This window comes from Capra hircus, chromosome 12, assembly GCF_001704415.2.
Source record: "Capra hircus breed San Clemente chromosome 12, ASM170441v1, whole genome shotgun sequence".
Lineage (NCBI taxonomy): Eukaryota > Metazoa > Chordata > Mammalia > Artiodactyla > Bovidae > Capra > Capra hircus.
The window spans coordinates 75,467,087-75,489,839 of record NC_030819.1 but is presented as its reverse complement, the minus strand read 5'-3'; the positions used below and the strand labels follow the sequence as shown (position 1 = coordinate 75,489,839).

Genomic DNA, 22,753 nt, shown 5'->3' with positions numbered 1-22,753 from the left:
TCCTGCCAAGCCTCAGTTTATCTTTCTGTAAAATGGGGATAACAGGCACTGTGCTTCCTGTTTCACAAGTTGGTTTTGAACATCATGAGAGATCACATGTGTGAACTCTCTCTGTAAACTCTGATATCCAACACAGATGTGGGAGGGTGGGAGGATGAGAAGGGGAGGCGGGAAGCTGACTGTGTCACCAGCTGATGTTGAAGGGCAGAAGCAGAGCTTTCAGTGAGTGAGATACGGGACAGGAGATGCTGACGGGTGTGCCTGGAGGGTTGTCTGAAGAGTATCTGTTGAGGCTGCCACGACGAAACACCACTGTCAGGGTGGCTTAGGTAACACACATTTATTTCTCATAGTTCTGGAGGCTGGAAAGTCCAAAAGCAAGTTGCTGGCAGATTCCATTCCTGGAGACCCTTTACTGCCTTGCAGATGGCCTTGTCCTCACAAGGTGGAGAGTGAGCTCTGCTGTCCCTTCCTCTTCTTGTAGAGTCACTGATCCCATCGTCGGGCCCATCATCATGACCTCATCCAGGCCTAATTACTGGGTTATCCAAAAAGTTCATTCAGGTTTTTGTAAGATGTCATGGGAAAACCCAAACGAACTTTTAACCAACCCAGCTGCTTTCGAATTGTGGTGCTGGAGAAGACTCTTGAGAGTCCCTTAGACTGCAAGGAGATCAAACCAGTCAATTCTAAAGGAAATCAATCCTGAATATCCACTGGAAGGACTGATGCTGAAGTTGAAACTCCAATACTTTGGCCACCTGATGCAAAGAACTGACTCATTTGAAAAGATCCTGATGCTGGGAAAGGTTGAGGGCAGGAGGAGAAGGAGACGACAGAGGATGAGATGGTTGGCTGGCATCACTGACTCTATGGACATGAGTTCAAGCAGGATGCAGGAGGTGGTGAAGGACATGGAAGCCTGGTGTGCTGCCATCCGTGGGGCTGCAGAATCAGACACCACTTAGTGACCGAACAGCAACAACATACTTTCCAAAGGCCCTGCTTCCAAGTACCATCCCATGGGGACCAGAACTTCAACACGTGAACTGGGCGAGGGGGAGCACACAATGTTCAATTCACGGCAGAGCACTGGAGACGGGAGCACTAAGAGAGACAGAGCTAAATGGGAGGCTGATGGGTCTCTGAGCATCTGGAACAAGGGGATGCCTGAGGACAGCACATAAGGCTGGAACCCTGGCTCTGTCACTTTCTAAAGCTGGGCAACTCAGACAGGTCACTAACTGTGCCCCACCTCAGCTGCCTCCTCTAAAATGAGGACTCAACCATTCAGCCACCGGATTTTATTGAGCAGCTACTATGTGCCAGGAACTGTTGTAGGTATGAAGGATTAAAACGTAAACAGAAGAGGCCTGGGAAAGCATAAATCCCCAAGGGATGGTAACAGTGTCCCATGGGGTTACTCTGAAGGGCCCTAGGTGTAATCTGCACGGCATTGTGATTTTGCAGACCAAGTGTACTAGAATTGTTAGCTGCTGTTATCTCATCTGTTTCGCTATTTTTCCTTGGGTAGGTCCTGTTAAGGTGCTGTTTTAATGTTAATAGAACAAACGGATAGGAATCAGGGGCAGTACCCAGAGGTCCATTCCTGCGTCGCATCTGTTTGTATTTGCTGCTATGGATTGGACTTCCAGGGTCACCCCTACGCCGCTCATCTCCCTGGACGGCCAGTATCCATGCAGTGTGACCATTCTCTGGGCTCCCTTCTCCAGCGAGTCCAGAAGGGCATTGCTTATTTAGGGAATGACATGTTCCCAGTTATTAATACATTCCAAATATTAAAATTTCAGTCGAAGCACTGGGAAAATCATGGCAGGCTCATAATTTAGGGAGGCCAGGTGGCTAATGAATGCTTGGTGCCCAGGAATATCTTAATTCCTCTGCCCCTCTCTCCCAATTAACAAAAGCGCTGATGATCTCAGGGCTGTTTCTGGCCATCTGGGATAAATCAGCCTGCTGGCAGCTGCCCAAATGATGTATTTTAAGGGCACAGGCCATGTGGCTCTCTATTGCAAAGCAATTGGGGTCACCGTGTTTGCATATGGATTAACTTGCTGTGCAGGGATCCTACCCTCTTACTGCACCCGCTGTGGGCTGACCAGCAATAGCTGTTCAGCAATGATAAAAAGGAGATAGATCTTACGACCGACCCTTCAGGATGTCCGCATCTTCATTGCTCTCCATTCCTGTTTTTATTACTCTCCACAAAGAGACTTCAATTCGCTCTCCCTATCCATTTCCACAGTCCTCATTCTTAGAAGGAATTTCCCACAATTCATATGAAGACGTATCTGGATGAGGATGGCGGGAGGGCCAAAAAAACCCATATGAATGGGGCTTGAAAGTCGCCAAGTTACTTACCAAAATCAGTAAGGTCTATTTTCCTTAGTGATGCCAAGGCAAGGTGTGTTAAAGTCATTTTAAAAAAACTGTTAATTGGATGAGCCATTCTCTGGGGGGAAAACCCAGGGCAAATCACAGTGAATGGGCTCAAGTGGTAATTGCTCTGTTGTGAAGAGTGTCTAGAAGTTCCTGAGTTTTCTGTCTCCATTGCCCTGAGCAATTATGTTCAACACAGAGATGACAGACTTATTCCCTATTCAACCATCATCAATAAACATTTACCAATGACCTACCATGTTCGACACACAACACTGAACACTGGAAGGGTCCAGAGATGTACAAGACAGTCCCCAGCAACACGAGGTCGTACAACTTAGATGCCAGTTGCTCCCTGCTCCTTGTGATCCATGATCATAGGTCCTGGACTTTTTAGGCTAGTTTTAATACTTCATTTTCTATATCGTTATCCCCATAAATCACTGAAGCAGTCCAGTAGTCAGCATTCAAACTACATTTCTCAGACTACCTTGGTATCTCAGACTACCTTGCCTATAGCAAGGTAAAAACTTCTATAAAACCACGAGTTCTGGCTTTTAGCTAAATCTGATGTTCACTGAACACATAAGTAGCTCCTGCCGTAAGGTCGGTGACCATTCATAATTCTACAAAGGCAATTAGCGAGGAGCATGAACCTTTCCAGCAAGATTTTCTAAGGTATGACTGGCCCTTGCACGGCTTCTCCCTTCATTAATTAATTAACTATGCACCTATCCAATGAACGACAGTGAGCAAGACACAATCCTGACCCCTGAGAAGCTGACATGACTGTCTGGTGGGGGAAACAGACAAATAACGAGACAGAGAGGCAATGGGGAAAATGGCCAGAATCTTGGATGTGCTTTGAGGGACGTTGGACTTGACTCTGGGCACTGAGACCCACTGTGGGTCTTGAGCAGAGGTGGGAGGAGATGTGAGTTGCACTTTAGAGAAGCTGATGCAGCTACAGGGCCAAGAGCTTGAAGGGGGCAAGGCTGGAGGGAGGCAGGCAGACACACAGGGCGTTCCTACTGTATCCCAGGGCTTACTGCCACATAAAGCTCCACTGAGGGAGATTTCAGTTCTTGAGAGTGGAAAGGTGAGGCTGAGCCAACGAGCCAAGAAATAGCCGCCTAGAGAGGCGGAGCGACAGACTGCAGCTCCGGCTGCCTACACACGATGCTCGGCGTGTCTTCTGGACACGCTGGTATTCAGATGAGGAGAAGGAGGCAGCTTAGGAGTGAGTAGTTAAAAATCATTTGAAAATTAACCTATCTACATGGACCAATGAAAATTCAAGAGACTCAAAATTGACTAAAGGGAAGGTCACCCTGCTTTGCCGATCCCAAAAGGCAGATAATAAACCCACCCCTCGTATTTAGCATTGAAATGCAACTTCTTTTTTTTTTTCCTGGAGCGTATCTGCCATCAATGCATTTTTTTTTTTTTTTTGGTCAATATAAAAATATTCCCCACACTAACTCCAGACTGGCTGGACAGCAGGAAGCGAGCGAGGAAACGCAGACAGAGCTCATGAGCCAGTCCACGAGCACAGGGAAGCGGGGACTGGAACGCTGTGCCGAGAGTTGACTGCCCGTGACAACTGTGACCCTCTCGGCCCCCTCAGTGGACCTCAGTGTTGTCACTAGAAAGTTCTAGAGGGGTGCCAGCTGCCTGAATGGAGTGATTGTGTTTTAGTGACACCATGGAATTCCTTTTTTCCCAGTTTTGTTGAGAAATAATTTACACACATCAATGTATGAGTTTAAGGCAAACAGCATGGTGGTTTGGCTTAAATATACTGTGGAGTGACTGTCACAATAGGTTCAGCCAACATCCATCTTCTTGTATGGATGCAATAAAAAGAAAAGGAAAATCATTTCTCCTTGTGTTGAGAATTCTTAGGCTATACTCTGCATCTGTTTTTATTTGTTGTTGTTAAGTCTCTCAGTCATGTCTGTTTTGCAACCTCATGGACTATATAGCCCACCAGTCTCCTCTGTCTCCGGGATTTCTCAGGTGAGAATACTAAAGTGGGTTTCCCTTCCCTACCCCAGGGGAATCTCCCAACCCAGGGATCTAACCCGTGTTTCCTGCAAGTCTCCTGCATTGCAAGCATATTCTTTACTGCTGAACTACCAAGGAAGCCCCCGTTAATATTGGGTTGACCAAAAAGTTCATTCAGGTTTTCCATGGGGTCACAAAGAGTTGGACACAACTTAGCGATTAAACAAGAACAACCACCACCATCATCTCTTGCTTGGACCACAAAACAGCCTCCCAAAATATCTACCACTTTTATTCTTGCTCCCTCTCCAGTTTAGACATTCTAGTCCACAGAGGTCAAAATGATGTTTCTATTATCTTTTATTTTTTTATTTCTATGACTCTCTATATGGAAAAACACAGACTTACAGAAGGTCCCCAAGCCAGGCTTCAGCAATACGTGAACCATGAACTTGCAGATGTTCAAGCTGGTTTTAGAAAAAGCAGAGGAACCAGAGATCAAATTGCCAACATCTGCTGGATCATCAAAAAAGCAAGAGAGTTCCAGAAAAACATCTATTTCTGCTTTATTGACTACGCCAAAGCCTTTGACTGTGTGGATCACAACAAACTGCGGAAAATTCTTCAAGAGATGGGAATACCAGACCGCCTGACCTGCCTCTTGAGAAATCTGTATGCAGGTCAGGAAGCAACACCTAGAACTGGACATGGAACAACAGACTGGTTCCAAATCAGGAAAGGAGTACATCAAGGCTGTATATTGTCACCCTGCTTATTTAACTTATATGCAGAGTATATCATGTGAAACGCTGGCCTGGAAGAAGCACAAGCTGGAATCAAGATTGCCGGGAGAAATATCAATAACCTCAGATATGCAGATGACATCACCCTTATGGCAGAAAGTGAAGAGGAACTAAAAAGCCTCTTGATGAAAGTGAAAGAGAAGAGTGAAAAAGTTGGCTTAAAGCTCAACATTCAGAAAACTAAGATCATGGCATCCGGTCCCATCACTTCATGGGAAATAGATGGGGAAACAGTGGAAACAGTGACAGACTTTATTTTGGGGGGCTCCAAAATCACTGCAGATGGTGATTGCAGCCATGAAATTAAAAGACACTCCTTGGAAGGAAAGTTATGACCAACCTAGACAGCATATTAAAAAGCAGACATGACTTTGCCAGTGGTCATGTATGGATGTGAGAGTTGGACTATGAGGAAAGCTGAGCACTGAACTGTGGTGTTGGAGAGACTTTTGAGAGTCCCTTGGACTGCAAGGAGATCCAATCAGTCCATCCTAAAGGAGATCAGTCCTGAGTGTTCATTTGAAGGACTGATGTTGAAGTTGAAACTCCAATATTTTGGCCACGTGATGCAAAGAACTGACTTATTGGAAAAGACCCTGATGCTGGGAAAGATTGAAGGCAGGAGGAGAAGGGGACAACAGAGGATGAAATGGTTGGATGGAATCAGTGACTCAATGGACATGAATTTGAGTAAACTCCGGGAGTTGCTGATGGACAGCGAGGCCTGGCATGCTGCAGTCCATGGGGTCACAAAGAGTTGGTGAACTGAGCTGGTCACAAAGAGTTGGTCGCAACTGAGTGAGTGAATGGAACTGAACTGATAGAAGGTCACAAATTGAGAAGTTTTTAGACTTTCCTTTCATCTTAAAGATGAGAAAAAAGAGCACCAAAGAAATGAAAAACCTTATTGGAGGTCACACCACAAATATATGGCAAGTCTAGGAAAGAAAAGAGGCTTTTGAATTTCAGGTGGAGCCCTGTTCCATAGTCAGGTAAAATATTTCCCTATATATAGCCCAAGGCCTAGACTACCGGGAAAAGGTGTCTGAAAACATACAAAATGATACTAACAGAAAGTATTCAGGTAAAAAATGTATCATCCGTTTGTGTGGGTTGTAATAAAAATGATGCTTTTAAAATGCAAACCTGATTGTGCCATTCTGCTGTTTCAAACCCCTTGGGACCTCCTAATACCAAGGGGAAAAAATCCAAACCTTAACACGGTCTTGTCTGAGATGACTGCCTCTCTGCAGCCTCGCCTCCTACCACTCTTTCTCTCGTTCTCCAAAGTCCAACCTCTCTTCTTTCAAATGCCAAACTGTTCAGCGCCGCCAGGCCTGCTAACCATCTCTCCATGCTTCCCACACCCCGCCCCTGCCCCAAACTCAGAACGGCTGCTCTTCCTTCAGTCCTCACCCAAAGCATGCCTTCCCCAAGGACTGCCCCACCCGGTGCAGAGCAGAGGTTACTTATCTCGGGGTACCTATACTTTTTCCTTTCATTGTTTTATTTTTATTGGAGTATAGAGTTATTTTCTATATCTATTTCTATATTTATCTATCCATATTCGGTCGGTTCGGTTCAGTCGCTCAGTCGTGTCCGACTCTTTGCAACCCCATGAATCGCAGCACGCCAGGCCTCCCTGTCCACCACCAACTCCCGGAGTTCACTCAGACTCACGTCCATCGAGTCCGTGATGCCATCCAACCGTCTCATCTTCGGTCGTCCCCTTCTCCTCCTGCCCCCGATCCCTCCCAGCATCAGAGTCTTTTCCAATGAGTCAACTCTTCGCATGAGGTGGCCAAAGTACTGGAGTTTCAGCTTCAGCATCATTCCTTCCAAAGAAATCCCAGGGTTGATCTCCTTCAGAATGGACTGGTTGGATCTCCCTGCAGTCCAGGGACTCTCAAGAGTCTTCTCCAACACCACAGTTCAAAAGCATCAATTCTTCGGCGCTCAGCCTTCGTCACAGTCCAACTCTCACATCCATACATGACCACAGGAAAAACCATAGCCTTGACTAGACGGACCTTAGTCGGCAAAGTAATGTCTCTGCTTTTGAATATACTATCTAGGTTGCTCATAACTTTTCTTCCAAGGAGTAAGCGTCTTTTAATTTCATGGCTGCACTCACCATCTGCAGTGATTTTGGAGCCCAAAAAAATAAAGTCTGACACTATTTCCACTTTTCCCCATCTATTTCCCATGAAGTGATGGGACCGGATGCCATGATCTTAGTTTTCTGAATGTTGAGCTTTAAACCAACTTTTCGCTCTCCTCTTTCAGTTTCATCAAGAGGCTTTTTAGCTCCTCTTCACTTTCTGCCATAAGGGTGGTGTCATCTGCATATCTGAGGTTATTGATATTTCTCCCAGCAATCTTGATTCCAGCTTGTGCTTCTTCCAGCCCAGCGTTTCTCATGACGTACTCTGCATAGAAGTTAAATAAGCAGGGTGACAATATACAGCCTTGATGTACTCCTTTTCCGATTTGGAACCAGTCTGTTGTTCCATGTCCAGTTCTAACTGTGGCTTCCTGACCTGCATACAGATTTCTCAAGAGGCCGGTTAGGTGGTCTGGTATTCCCATCTCACTCAGAATTTTCCACAGTTTATTGTGATCCACACAGTCAAAGGCTTTGGCATAGTCAAGAAAGCAGAAATGGATGTTTTTCTGGAACTCTCTTGCTTTTTCCATGATCCAGCAGATGTTGGCAATTTGATCTCTGGTTCCTCTGGTTCCTTTTCTAAAACCAGCTTGAACATCAGGGAGTTCACGGTTCATGTATTGCTGAAGTCTGGCTTGGAGAATTTTGAGCATTACTTTACTAGCATGTGAGATGAGTGCAATTGTGCGGCAGTTTGAGCATTCTTTGGCATTGCCTTTCTTTGGAATTGGAATGAAAACTGACCTTTTCCAGTCCTGTGGCCACTGCTGAGTTTTCCAAATTTGCTGGCATATTGACTGCAGCACTTTCAAAGCATCCTCTTTCAGGATTTGAAACAGCTCCACTGGAATTCCATCACCTCCACTAGCTTTGTTCGTCGTGATGCTTCCTAAGGCCCACTTGACTTCACATTCCAGGATGTCTGGCTCTAGATGAGTGATCACATCATCATGATTATCTGGGTCATGAAGATCTTTTTTGTACAGTTCTTCTGTGTATTCTTGCAACCTCTTCTTAATATCTTCTGCTTCTGTTATGTCCTTACCATTTCTGTCCTTTATCGAGCCCATCTTTGCATGAAATGTTCCCTTGCTATCTCTAATTTTCTTGAAGAGATCTCTAGTCTTTCCCATTCTGTTGCTTTCCTCTATTTCTTTGCATAACAATCATGAATTCAGACTGACGTTTCTAATTACCATTCATTACTACGCGGTTTATTTTAGCCTTCCCTTTTTTTTTATTTGTCTATAGACTTACTCTATGTAGTCAAAATGCTGGGGTTTGTTTTTTTTTTTTTCCTTTTTCCTCTTCTCATTGGGTGAGTTCCTTTATACTATCTTCCAGCTCACTTTTGTAATTCTGTATGAATTTTAAAGGCTTTCCAAGTAGCTCAGTGACAAAGAATAAGCCTGCCAAGCAGGCCTGGGTCAAGAAGATCCCCTGGAGAAGGAAATGGCCACCCACTCCAGTCCTCTTGCCTGGGAAATCCTAAGGCCAAAGGAGCCTGGCGGGCTAGAGTCCCTAGGGTTGCTAAAGAGCCGGACACGGCTTAGCAACTAAACATCAGCAATGAATTTTCAGATTGTTTTATATCTGTGAAACATTTTATAGATATAAAATTGGAATTTTTATAGGGATTGCATTAAACCTGTAGGAATACAGTTGATTTAAACTGTGGTGTTACTTCCTGCTGTACAGCAAAGCGTATCAGTTATATATATATATATACACACTTTTTTAGATTCTTGCCCATACAGGTCATTACAGAGTATTGAGAAGAGTTCCCTGTGCTATATAGTGAGTCCTTATTAGTTATCAATTATATATATAGTAATGTATATATGTCAATTCCAGTGTCCCAGGTTAACCCCTCACCTTTCCCCCCAGTAACCATAAGTTGGTTTTCTACATCTGCGACTGTATTTCTGTTTTGTAAATAAGTTCATTTGCATCCTTCTTTAGATTCTGTATGTAAGTGATACCACGTGGTATCTTGTCTTTCTCTGACTGACTTCACCCAGGACGACAATCTCCGAGTCCACCCCTGCTGCTGCAAATGACACGGTTTCATGCTTTTTCGTGGCTGAGTGATGTTCCCTCGTATGCATGCACCACGCCTTTATCCATCCCTCAGTCACTGAGGGTATTTAGGTTACTTCCCTGTCCCGGCTCTTGTGAATGGTGCTGCAGTGCATCCTCGTTACTGTTGATCAGGAATGTGGGGACACCATTATTTTGTGACTGCTTGCTTTAAGATTGTCTTTTCCACTCCACCGTAAGCAGGGTGGCGTCTCCTTTGCTCAGTGTCAAGTCACCAGACCTGGCAGAGTGCCTGGCACGAGGGCAGAGTTGGGGCCTGAAGCCCAGGAATGAGCCCAGGGATTAGAGGCAGGAGGCGGGTGGGCAGAGGGGAGCGCGCCTGTGAAATGGGGACCCCTACATCCCCTTCACCCCAGACCTTCTGCTAGGCTGCTGCTTCTACTGTCTGTTCATCAGTCTGGACCGTCATCGTATAAATGTGTAACCTAACAAATGCTGGAAACACGCCACTTTGGCAGAATGTGCTCAGAGAATGCAAGCGGTCTCCCTGCCCACCCTTCCCCCTGTCTTTTGAGCTCCAAGCAGCTACGTTCGGGGCCGCCCCTAGAACAGGCATCATCTGTTGTGTGAAGGAGGTGGGGTCCTGCAACCCACCCCACTTCCCACCCTCTCCTCAACGTCACTCTCCTCAGACCAGGAGTCCCCCGAGCATCCACATGGTCGCTTACTCCCCCAACCCTCTCTCCTTCTCAGGGTTGACCTTCTTGCTTATTTTTGGGTCCATCCCGTCCTTTCCCATCCCCCTTCAGCTTTCAAATGTCTCTCCACCTGGGAAGGCTGGGGAGGATGTCCTTGACCCTCCAGCTCCCTTGGTCTAGCCCCCTTACTTTCTTCTCCTCCTTAAATCCAAAGTTCTTAAAAGAATTGTCTCCGTTTGCAGCAGTCTCTTCCTGCCTATTCACTGTTATTTGTTATTTTATTCACTCATTTTTTGGACAAATTTAGATTTTATTTTTAATTTATTATTTTTAATTAATTTATTTTAATTGGAGGCTAATTACTTTACAATATTGTAGTGGTTTTGCCATACATGAATCCTCCACGGGTGTACATGTGTTCCCCATCCTGAACCCCCCTCCCACCTCCCTCCCCACCCCATCCCTCTGGGTCATCCCCGTGCACCAGCCCCGAGCACCCTGTCTCATGCATCGAACCTGGACTGGCGATCTGTTTCACACAAGATAATGTACATGTTTCGATGCTGTTCTCTCAGATCATCCCACCCTCGCCCTCTCCCACAGAGTCCAAAAGTCTGTTCTCTATATCTGTGTCTCTTTTGCTGTCTCACATATAGGGTCATCATTACCATCTTTCTAAACTCCATATATATGCATTAGTATACTGTATTGGTGTTTTTCTTTCTGACTTACTTCACTCTGTATAATAGACTCCAGTTTCATCCACCTCATTAGAACTGATTCAAATGTAATCTTTTTAATGGCTGAGTAATACTCCATTGTGTATATGTACCACAGCTTTCTTATCCATTCATCTGCTGATGGACATCTAGGTTGCTTCCATGTCCTGGCTATTATAAACAGTGCTGCGATGAACATTGGGGTACACGTGTCTCTTTCAGTTCTGGTTTCCTCGGTGTGTATGCCCAGCAGTGGGATTGCTGGGTCATATGGCAGTTCTATTTCTAGTTTTTTAAGGAATCTCCACACTGTTCTCCATAGTGGCTGTACTGGTTTGCATTCCCACCAACAGTGTAAGAGGGTTCCCTTGTCTCCACATCCTCTCCAGCATTTATTGTTTGCAGACTTTTGGATCGCAGCCGTTCTGACTGGCGTATGCACCCATCTTTTGAACTGTCAGTCCGTGCTCACAGCACAGAACCCAGAGCGCTCCAAAAGGCATGGAGTGGAGCGCCTTTCTCCCGTGGGTGTCCCCGCGCCCGTGTCTCTCCCCAGAGGCAGCCCCTGCCGTCGGCCTCTGTGAGTCTTTGCAGAGGGCGTGCGCACTCTCACACTCTTTTTATTCATCTGTTTGGCGTACTGGGTTTCGTTGCTGCATGTGGGCTTTCTCTGGTTGCACTGAGCGGGGGCTTCACTCTAGCTGCGGTGCTCAAGAGTCTCACTGCGGGAGCTTCTCTGGTTGTGGAGTGTGAGCTGTAGAGGGCAGGCTTCCAGAGTCGGGGCACACCAGCGCAGTTGCCCTGCAGCGTGTGGAATCTTCTCACAGCAGGGATCCAACCCATGGCCCCTGCACTGGCGGTGAATTCTTAACCACTGGACCACCATGCAAGCCCTGCATACATATGTTCTTGTTTGTTTATTTATTCATTGGCCATACCATGCCGCTTGTGGGGTTTCAGTTTACCAACTAGGGATTGAACCAGGGCCCTTGGCAGTGAAAGTGCAGAGTCCTAGCCACTGAGTCAGTTCAGTTACCCCATGGACTACAGCACGCCAGGCTTCCCTGTCCATCAGCAACTCCCGGAGTTTACTCAAACTCATGTCCATCGAGTCTATGATGCCATCCAACCATCTCATCCTCTGTCGTTCCCTTCTCCTCCTGCCTTCAATCTTTCCCAGCATCAGGGTCTTTTCCAATAAGTCAGTTCTTTGCATCAGGTAGCCAAAGTATTGGAGCTTCAGCTTCAGCATCAGTCCTTCCAAGGAACATTCAGGACTCATTTCCTTCAGGATGGACTGGTTGGATCTCCTTGCAGTCCAAGGGACTCTCAAGAGTCTTCTCCAGCACCACAGTTCAAAAGCATCAATTCTTCAGCACTCATCCAACTCTCACATCCACACATGACTACTAGAGAAACCATAATTGGACTGGACAGACCTTTGTCAGGAAAGTAATGTCTCTGCTTTTCAATATACCACTGAACCACCAGAGAATTCCCCTGTTTGTATTTTTTATACAAATTTGGCCACTTTGGCCACCGGATGCAAAGAACCGACTCCTCGGAAAAAACCATGACACTGGAAAAGATTGAGGGCAGAAGGAGAAGGGGATGGCAGAGGATGAGATGGCTGGATGGCATCACCAACTCAATGGACATGAGTTTGAGTAAGCTGCGGGAGTTGCTGATGGACAGGGAAGCCTGGCGTGCTGCAGTCCATGGGGTCACAAAGAGTGGGACACGACCGAGCGACTGAACAACAAATACAAATGGAGGCATTTAGATACATTTTCTACCCTTTGCCTTTTTCACTTAAAATATCTTAGGTGTGTGTTCTTACATCAGTATATTCAAAGCTGCTTCATCCTTTCAAATTGTTGCCAAGATCCCTTTGTGAGGATGTGCCAGGAATTCTCTGGTGCGGACACTGAAACCGTTTCTAGGCCTTTGTTCTAACAGACATGCTGCAAGGAGCAGCCTTGCATAGAGAGGATTTTTCCAGCCTGTGAGCCCATCTGTAGGATAAATCCACAGAAATGAAATTACACTTTGCATTTTGGAATCAAGTTTTCTCCATAAAATTTGCACCAATTCAGCCACGCACAGCAACGTAGGCCTCATTTCCCCTCATGCTCTCCAATAGACTGTTCTAACAAGGGTGTTTATTTTCACCAGCCAGATAGGTGCAAAGGAATACTTTAAATGTGCATTTCTTTTTATAAGTGCTGTCAAGCATTTTTCTTATGTTGAAGAGTCATTTGAGTTTTCCCTTCTGTGGAATCTCTGTTCCCATCCTTTGCCCAGTTTTTCCATCGGTGGTATTTTAATGATTCCTCGGAACTCTCCTGGTCTGCAGTATGAGCTGCAAATACTTTTAGTCACAATGATGCTTTGCAGCATGTGTTCTGTGCCCAATAAATGGAGCAAACCAACTGCTGTCTTATTGGCTCCGGCGCCCTCCTCACTGAGGGGTTCCAAGGCCTTTCTGTGTATTCTCTCCTTCTCCCATGATGTCAGCATCTGAGACTGCGGATCCATCCTTCCTGAACTCACCTTTTCTTCCTGCATCACTACTTCATCTTGGGTCTCCTCCCATTTCTCTGGCTGGGACTTCTCTTATTCCTTCCGAACGCCCATTACAAGCACCCTGGGGAGAGGAGGTCTTGAACTCAGCAGCAGTGCCTCCGAGGGCTGAGCCTCTGCAGGCTGTAAGGAGGTTTTCCAGCGCCTTCCACCTCATGGAAGATGCAGCCAGTGGCATCTTGTCTGAATCCAAGGCAGGCTCAGGATGGTCCCCAGGCTCTTCTTTACCAGCCCCCCATGATGCTTTCAAACTGGTGTTGGAGAAGACTCTTGAGAGTCCCTTGGACAGCAAGAAGATCAAACCAGTCCATTGTAAAGGAAATCAGTCCTGAATTTTCACTGGAAGAACTGATGCTGAAGCTGAAGCATCCAGTACTTTGGCCACCTGATGTGAAGAGCCAACTCATTTGAAAAGACCCTGATGCTGGGAAAGATTGAAGGCAGGAGGAGAAGGGGACGACAGAGGATGAGATGGTTGGATGGCATCACCGATTCGATGGACATGAATTTGAGCAAACTCCAGCCACGGTGAAGGAAAGGGAAGCCTGGTGGGCTAGAGTCCATGGGATTGCAAAGAGTTGGACACAACTGAGTGACTGAGTATCAAGTTCAGCAAGTCTGAAATTAGTCTTATATCGGCTCTCTCACAACTGCTCCTCCCAATGGCCTCCTCTCCCCTGGGCTCCTACCGCTCTCCCAGTCCTCCTAGGCCTGAAGCTTCAACCTCCCCAGCCCAGCAGCAGCAGAGACACGCAGTCATTTCCACCCCTCAGCCCTGCCCAGCTCCACTGTCAGCACACCCATCTCCGGGTGTCCCTCTCATCAGCGGTGCCTCGGGAGCACACACTTCCTCCTGCCACAGCCCTGCCCAGCCCCCTCCCCTCTGCTCAGGAGACCCCGGCCCTCTCCTGCAGCACCCCCTTACTCCTCAGGAGGGGACTCCGCACACAGCCAGAACCCGACACGGAGGACTCATGAAGCCTGGATTCACATGAGGTTACATGTAGTCCTGGTGGGCTTCCCAGAGGCATCTAGTGGTAAAGAACCCACCTGCCAATGCTAGAGACCTAAGACGTGTGGATTGCATCCCTAAGCTGGGAAGACCCCCGGGAGGAGGAAATGGCCACCCACTTCAGTGTGCTTGCCTGGAGAATCCCATGGGCAGAGGAGCCTGGCAGGCTACAGTCCATGGGGCCGCAAAGAGCCGGACAGGACGGAAGGGACTTAGCATGCACACACCTATAACCCTAGTACTGGCAGAAGGCATTTCCAAAAGCAAAAAAATTTCTCCTGTTCTGCTTTTAAAATACATATTAACACTATATATCTCTCTATATAGTATAAAATGTATACTATATACATAGTATACTATGTGTGTGTGTGTGTGTGTGTATATATATACTTGGCTATTACCTTAGACATAACAGTGTTTTTGGTGTGTTTGTTGCCATTGTTGTTTTTATCTCTTTGTTTAACTTATTTAGTTAATCAACCAGAACCTATTACTCTTTCTCAGCTTGGCTTCCAGTTTCCCTGCTGAGCCTCCTGCTAAGGCTCCCAGAGAAACCTGGGACGAGAGCCCATCGCTAAGACCTGGGTCCGCGCGCCTGTCCGGGGTCCTCCCAGCAGGGCCCGCCGGGCGTCAACCCCGCAGACTTTGGCCGGGGTCCCCCGTCCACCCCACGACCCCGCCGTCTGTGTCCTGTTCCGGCGCCCCCAGCACACACACTGCGGGAAACGGGCCTCCAGCCAGGCGCCCAGCAGAGCCTCAGACACCCTGAGTGTTCCCGGACGGCGGAAAGAGTCCCGGGAATCCGGCATGTCGTGGGGTCGCGGGGCTCAGCATCTTGGATCCCTCCCTCTCCCCCACCCTGCCACACTCAGACTCACGAGGGGCTTGGGGGAGGGGGTGCGCTGCGGAAAGCTGGGCGTCCACCGCTGCTCCGGGGCGGGCGAGGGGAGGCAGGGCAGAGGTGAGGCGCCAGGAGGGGTGGGGAGCTCTGGGCCGGCCCAGGCGGAGGGCACGGTGTGCGCGCGCGTGCCCCGCGTTGAAATGCCCGGCACGTCGGGGCCGCAGGCCAGAGCCCAGGGCGCCAGCCGAGCCTCCCGGTGTCCTGCTCCGGCGGCCGCGGTCATGACGGAGAACTCGGACAAAGTGCCCATCGCCCTGGTGGGGCCCGACGACGTCGAGTTTTGCAGCCCCCCGGTGAGTACCGCTCGGCGGCCCCCAGGCCTGCGGGGGCCCGGACTCCCCCGCCCCGGGTCTACGATTTGCTCCGAGCTTGGGAGGTGGGAGCCAATTCGGGCGCCCAGATGTGGGCTTGGGGTGGCGCCCCACGCGGGCGCGGGTGCAGAGGCCGGGGCATCCCCAGATGCGCGCGAAGAGGACGGTGGGCAGGGAGCGAGGAGGGGGCGTCGAGGGGGGGAGGCCGCCGACATGGCACACCCGCGGGGCGGCGACCTTGAACCGCGAAGAGTTTGCTCAGCGCCCATCCAGGCCTGAGGACCAGGGACCCGCGGCGAGGGGAGCGCGGAGAAACGGGGCGCCCGGAGGAGCCCGGGGCCGCTGTTCCCCATTCCCACCCGCGCCCCGATGCCGCGGTCGCTGCGCGCAGCCTTGACGCGTCCTCTCCCGGCCGCCCGCAGGCGTACGCCGCCGTGACCGTGAAGCCCTCCAGCCCCGCGCGGCTGCTCAAGGTCGGAGCCGTGGTCCTCATTTCGGGGGCGGTGCTGCTGCTCCTGGGGGCCATCGGGGCCTTCTACTTCTGGAAGGGGAGCGACAATCACGTAAGTCCGGAGGCGCACGGGGCGGCCGGGGCCCCTGGATCACTCGCGTGTCCCCCCGCGCGGGGGCCTCAGCAGATGCTGTCCCCTCGGGGGCCTCCTGGGCACCTCGGTCCCTCCTTCCATCCAACTCCACGACGTGGCTTCCCACTGACAGGCAACTTTGTAGAAAAGCCAGTCTGGGCTTCAAAAGCTGTGTAGCGGGGGGATACAGTGGAGGGGTTCAGGGAAGCCCTTCGCAGGGAAGGCGCGTCGCAGCCTGGCGCCTCCACTAAGCAGCTGAGGGACCACCGGTAAGGCACGGCCCTTCTGGCCTCGCCTTACTCACCCTTAGGAAGAAATGAAACCATGGCCTCTGCCAGCTGAGAAAAGCTGTGAACTGAAGAACCTGGGACAAAGGTAGCGGAGGAACATTCAGACCTAATAAGGGGATGAACCTGGCCTCCCACTAGCGTCCTCTTTTTCTCTCTCGCTCCCTCCTTTTCTCTCCTCTCTCTCTCTTTCTCTCTCCTCTCACTCCTCATGCTTTAATTTGCCCTACTCTCTTGCTGTAAGGGGAAAAAAAATCTAACTTCTTTAAAGATAGCCAATATCTTTAAAAATCATTTCTGGCCTGGTCACACGTGACTTAATGGTCAATGTTTTACTAACTCCCGCCCTACTTTCTATGAACGGCACTCTTTATGTTAAAGCTCGCTTGGCTCTCAAGGAATATAAAAAGTGCTTCTGAGCCGAATGGGCAAGATTCCAGGGTGTTCATTAAATACTCTGAATTTTGTTCACTTATCTAAAGGAGGAGGAGCATTTTATCTTGATGACCATTGCCAGGCCTGGTGTAAGCTGATTTCAACTAATGGAAAAGAATTCCCTCTCCAGGGTGCACACAAAGGGCTGTTTCTTAATCATTCCCCTCAGAGAATCCGTGACTTGCTGTTTTCCCCTTTCTCTCCCACCATGAAATTCAAAGCATGAGCGAATTCCAGTACTTAGAGAAAATGGTGCTGAAAGCAATTCAACCATTTTACACACCACATCTTCTGCAGTCACTGCGTAATTTGTATTTTTAACTCAAATGCCTAATGTAGATAAGCGTGCCATTTAGCAGAGTCTGTTTTAGAGACTATATCAAATTTACAAGCATCGATTTGTACGATCAGAATTGCACAGTGTTTTATGTGTATTTGAAAAGTGCCTTAATGTATTTGTGTATTTTAAATATAGAAGCCGGGCCAGATGCTCATATTTGAAAGCAGCATATCTGAACATTTCTGTATCTCCATCTCCATTAATAGCAGGGTTTAGACTGTCACCCCTTGGGAAATGTAAATGCTATCTTTTAGATGACAAAACTTCCATGGTATGAGTCCTTTGGGGACAAAAATAGCTTTGCTTTTTTTTTTTTTTTTTTTTGGTAAAGATTTGGGTCATGATATATATTTAAATGGGTACTGTTTGGCATTTAATTAGGCAAACAGGGTTAACTGACAAGCTTCTAGAAAGAGAGATTGAAAGATCATCCAAAATGAGTAGGGCCTCCTTTTATCATAACTTTTACTTCACTGCAAGATGGTGGGTTGTCTGGTTCGAGAGAGTGGTATTAAATTCTAAAAATACAGAGGAAGAGTGAATCACATTTTATTGCCAACAATACAAGTTACCGCTATCTCTTCTGCAGGTAGGAGAATGAAGAAAATGGTGGTAGGGTTTTTGTGTGTGTTTTTTTTTTCAACTCCCAAAATATTCCATGCTGATCCATATTACTTAAGTCTGAAAAACAAATCACAAAATACTAAATAGAGTAAATTTGGTACCATCTACGCATAGCATATGCACAGGTCTGCTGAATTCAAATCTAAATGGCCAGAACAAAACATAATCAGAGAAGGTCAGTCTCTGTCCAACAGACAGAGACATCCACAGCCCATGCGGCACCCACTCTTTGGAGATTACCCATGCCTCTGTCCCTCTGTATTGGTTTATAGAGGAGAAGCAGCAGTAATTCACCTCCTGTGCCTTTCATATGGATAAATCCCCTTAGGACAGGTTTACTGGAAATCAGCTAGAGGACTCTGAAGCACTGAAGTGTTAATAATGAGGGGACAAGTGACTGGGCTCAAATATTGAGGTCATGTTTCATCCACATTATTGTCAATGGAACAAGGCATTGAAATATGGGAAATTCCCACCAATATGAGATAACTGACAACCCAAGCGCCTGGGATGAGGGGATGAGATCATTGCTTGGGGCCTTTATTCTCAGCCTGATTTTTTGAGACGTTGGTCCCAAACATGATGTAATTATCTTATGAACCCAGGCTTTATTAGAAACTCATTAGCAAATCTCCTTGGCTGTAAAAGGCACCATATTGAGCAGAATTTTGGCACATAATAAACTTTCTTTGTGCTTGAATAAAAATAGCCTTAGGTGCTAACAGCTCCATCAGTTTAGAGCAGATATTGTGATTACTGCTTCACCAACCCAGCCTTCTCCTGAGCTTGGGGCTCAGTACTCTTTACCAGTCTCCAACCCCAGGCACTTCAGGAAGACACAAACCCCCTCTGCTGCTCTGGGACAAGCAGGGGCTGCAGCTCCATTAAAAGGATGCAATACCCAGGCCTGGTTAGGTAGGGTGTTTTGTTGAGGGGGAAGGTGGAGAAGGGTGACGATGGAAGAAAGTCGAGTTAGACGCACAAGCCACTGTTCCAGTGTTATGATCTTGTCTCCTTAAGATTTTCTAAGAATTTGGAAATAGTTCATTTCTTAAATCCAGGATCACTTTAGTAGTAAAAAGTTTATGTGCAAGGCTTAAAAAAAAAAAAAAAAGAGCCTCTTGTCTCATGAGTAAAGGACGGACACTTGTGGCAGCAGAAACTCACACACGCGTTGTCCGCCATGCACGCCTTAACAGCCAAAATTAACTCAGATGAACAGTGGCTGTTCAGAGAGTGCAGGGGCCAAACAGAGCCCGCTTTCTGAGCCTCACCTGCAGGGAGCCCTGGCTCGGCCAAAGAAAACAGGTTTTCCCAAACAGGCTGATGGTGAGGACCACCAGGGTGCAAAGTGAAAAGAGATTGGTGGGCTCTGCTCCCACGCCCCTAAATCAGAACCCCTGGAAGTGGCTGTCGTCATCAGCTGAGCTGGGGAGACAGTGTCCTGCAGGAAGCAAAGTTCATCAGAAGGAGGGGAGGACCTGTGCTCAGAGGTGGTGAATGCCGGGATTTTCTGTTCCACTAACGGAGAGCTGTTGCCTACAAGGGTACCAGCTACCGTTTCTACATCTCTGCTGATAAAACAACGCTTTGTGGGTCTTGCAATAATGAGTTTTCTATAAGTAATGATCCAATAACGACAGATACTTTCCCCAGGGTTTGTCCATGGGGGCAGTCAGCTATTTCTCATAACTGACTTGAATTGAATTTTTCAAGTCCGAAAAATCTGACTTGAATTGAATTTGAGCTATTTGCAGTTCTGACCCAGGGACCTGACACTGAGTAGCTAACGGCCCTCATCAGTTCCCACTCCTTCTACTTTGAAGAGTGTATATCTTATACAACACAGAAGAGATACATTATGTACCATATATGGGCCTTCTTGGAGGCTCAGATGGTAAAGAATCTGCCTGCAATGCAGGACACCTGGGTTCAATGCCTAGGTGGGGAAGATCCCCTGGAGAAGGACATGGCAACCCACTCCAGTACTCTTGCCTGGAGAATCCCATGGACAGAGGAGCCTGGCGGGCTATAGTTCATGCGGTTGAGAGAGTCAGACACAACTTAGCCACTAAACCAGATATCATACATAAGACATAGTGTGTTAGTCACTGAGTTGTGTCCAGCTCTTTGTGGCCCCATGGATGTATACGCTGGTCAGGAGCAGCGTGTAAATCACTTTTTAAACCAGGGTCCTAACCAGGTGTCTAAACCAGAGAGCCCCGTTGGGGACCTCCCTGGCGGTCCAGTGGCTAAGACTCCATGGTTCAAGGCCCAGGTTCGATCCTGGTCAGGGAACTAGATCCCACACGCCTCAACGAACATCGAGGATCCTGAGTATCACAACTTATTTGGCACAACCAAAGAAATAAATAAATATTTTTTTAAGAGAGAGTGAGAGAGCCCTTTGGATCCTGTAATTCAGTGGTCCACTGTAAAAAGGGTCTTTCGAATGGCAGGATTTTAAACAAGATGTTACTCAGAAAGGCAACACATGAAACAGATCAGAAGCAAAGCTGCTCTGGTCAAATTGCAGATGAACCGCTGGTGGGAGGGACTCAGACAAAGGAACCTCACAGTCTGTGAACCTGCTCTGGGCTACCTCTGTGACACCCTGGAGCTCTGGTGACATAAATGAAAACCCCCTTTGAGGTTCCCACTTCATCATTCGGCATTCAAGGCAACTCCCAAGAGGCAGAGCTAAATGGTATAGCCAGCTGTTTTTCTGATTCCTGGCCCAGTGCTCCTGCACAATGCCAAAACTCTCCCCCTCCCCCCACACATCTCGTAACAATGCCTTATGACACGTTATGTCTGTCCCACAGCATCATTAATAGGGGTCCCTCTTATTTTGAGTGGAAGCAGACATACACGTTGACCTTGCTCTCTGTAATGTGGCTGTATCTCAGGCATACCCTAGTCCTGTCCACAGTCCTTACTGTATACCACCCTCCATGCCAAGTCTTGACTGAAGGATTTTTTAAAAATACCTTCACATTAAGGTGCCACTGCAGATTTGTTTGGTTAACAGCCCAGGGAACCCTCTGCCTCTTCAATGTCCATTTATCCATCAACAGATCTCAACTCTGGCTGCAGAGTAGAATCGACCTTTAGAGAAAGAAAGATCTGTGCTCAAGCCGCATCCCCACAGGTTGTGATTTGATCCATCCTGTGGCGGCAACCCTGGTGTGATAGCTGAAGATTCTCCTTAGATGTGTCTATGTGCTGCCAGGATTGCAAACCACTGAGCTCTTCAGATTAGTATCAGAGACGATCAAAGCCTTTACGTTCAAGATATTATTTAAGAAATCATTGTATTAAGTGATTGGTGGATGAATGAAGTCCTCCCAGATAAATGTCTTACTATTAAGGATGATTCAGTGTATCTCTGAGACACAGGAATGCTAATTTATATAAAGATAAGCCCTGAATTGCTCTAAGAGGGAAACATCACTAATTCTGGTGTTCACTTCCAGATTTACAATGTCCATTATACCATGAGTATCAATGGGAAATTACAAGATGGGTCAATGGAAATAGATGCTGGGAACAACCTGGAGACCTTTAAAATGGGAAGTGGAGCTGACGAAGTGGTTGAAGTTAATGATTTCCAGAATGTAAGTATATTTCATGCATTTAGGAAGTTTAACTAGGCAAGCCTGGGAGACGCCTATTCAGGGAGAAGGCAAGCCCCTCACATACACCAGATGGGAACTGCTCTTTATGGCAGTAATGGTGCCACTAACCTCCTTGAACCATGTTGCCTGTTCTCTCTGAGAAAGGATCACTGTCTGTCCTTGACATTTTCAAAATGAAAAAACAATACCTTAGCACTGAAAGAAACAAGTTCTTGGAGCTATCAAAAGTCTTGGCAGAAAGACTTGCAAGAGCGATTTTTCTCTAAGCAGCCTTCTTAACACAGTGAATAAAATGCCCAAGGTCTCCCAGAATGTGGCAAGATCTAAAACTGGCAGTTATCGAGAGGAGGGAAACTTTAATGACCTAATAATCTAATCAACAGCAGGTGGGATCTATTTACACACGTCTCAGTGCTCCAGATTTCCCGTTTAATCCAGAAAATGAGCATGGAGAAATTCGCCTAGTGTATCATCTGCTGTCTGAACAGAGCCCATTACAGATGAAACATTCGCGTCTCCTTTGCAAAGGACACACATGTTTGTTTTCAAAAATTCAATTTACAGGCAGTTGGAGACATCAAGCCATGCATGGATGCTTCAGTGGACATCTGTGAACGCAAGTGTCACTCCAGGCCTCCTCTCTGGCTGGCCACCATAAATATCTCATCCTCTTTCTTGTTCTAGGAAGAGAAAGAGGCATCACTGTTTGTGCTCTCCTGTTAAATCTATAGATGGAGTAGGTGAGACTTCCTCATGAAAAAAGGCTCTTAAAAATAATGTCTCTTCTGATAGTTTATTGGCCTACAAACATCTCACCGACCTGTCTTTCTCTGATTGATGAGAAAAACTAGAGATGCTTTTCATTTGAATGAAAGAACTCCCCTTGTTGATACCCAAACACACTTCACAAGCCCTTTTGAATATCAAACAGAAGCTAACCTTAGAGCTCAGCTGATACTAGACATTATTTGGTGATGACAAGGGCTGGCTGTGTTTGGCGTGGGCTCTGCCCTGGGGACAGGCTCTGCAGTCCGGTGTGTGCCCAGCTCCATTTCGTTTGGTCATAGCTTTGCAAATGGTTCTGGTCGAGTCCCAGAGATAATTTCTCTAGACCTATTACAGGCTTTTACTGCAAGACCCAGGACAAGGTAAAAGGCGTTTTTTCCTTTGCGCTGCTCAATATAAAATCATAAAATGTGACTCC

At 47.3% G+C, this 22,753-nt stretch overlaps 1 protein-coding gene across 2 annotated transcripts in view; it reads left to right on the top strand.

The window, feature by feature from the left end:
- Window positions 15,406–22,753, top strand: part of LECT1 (leukocyte cell derived chemotaxin 1) — a 32,039-nt gene continuing 24,691 nt past the window's right edge. Inside the window, exons 1-3 of one of the 2 annotated variants that reach the window (XM_018056814.1) lie at window positions 15,406–15,623; window positions 16,064–16,204; window positions 21,388–21,528. In XM_018056814.1, the coding sequence (XP_017912303.1) occupies window positions 15,471–15,623; window positions 16,064–16,204; window positions 21,388–21,528 (435 nt within the window). In that variant the 5' untranslated portion in view covers window positions 15,406–15,470. The remainder of the gene's footprint in view (window positions 15,624–16,063; window positions 16,205–21,387; window positions 21,529–22,753) is intronic. The other variant, XM_018056813.1, reaches the window with a different exon arrangement.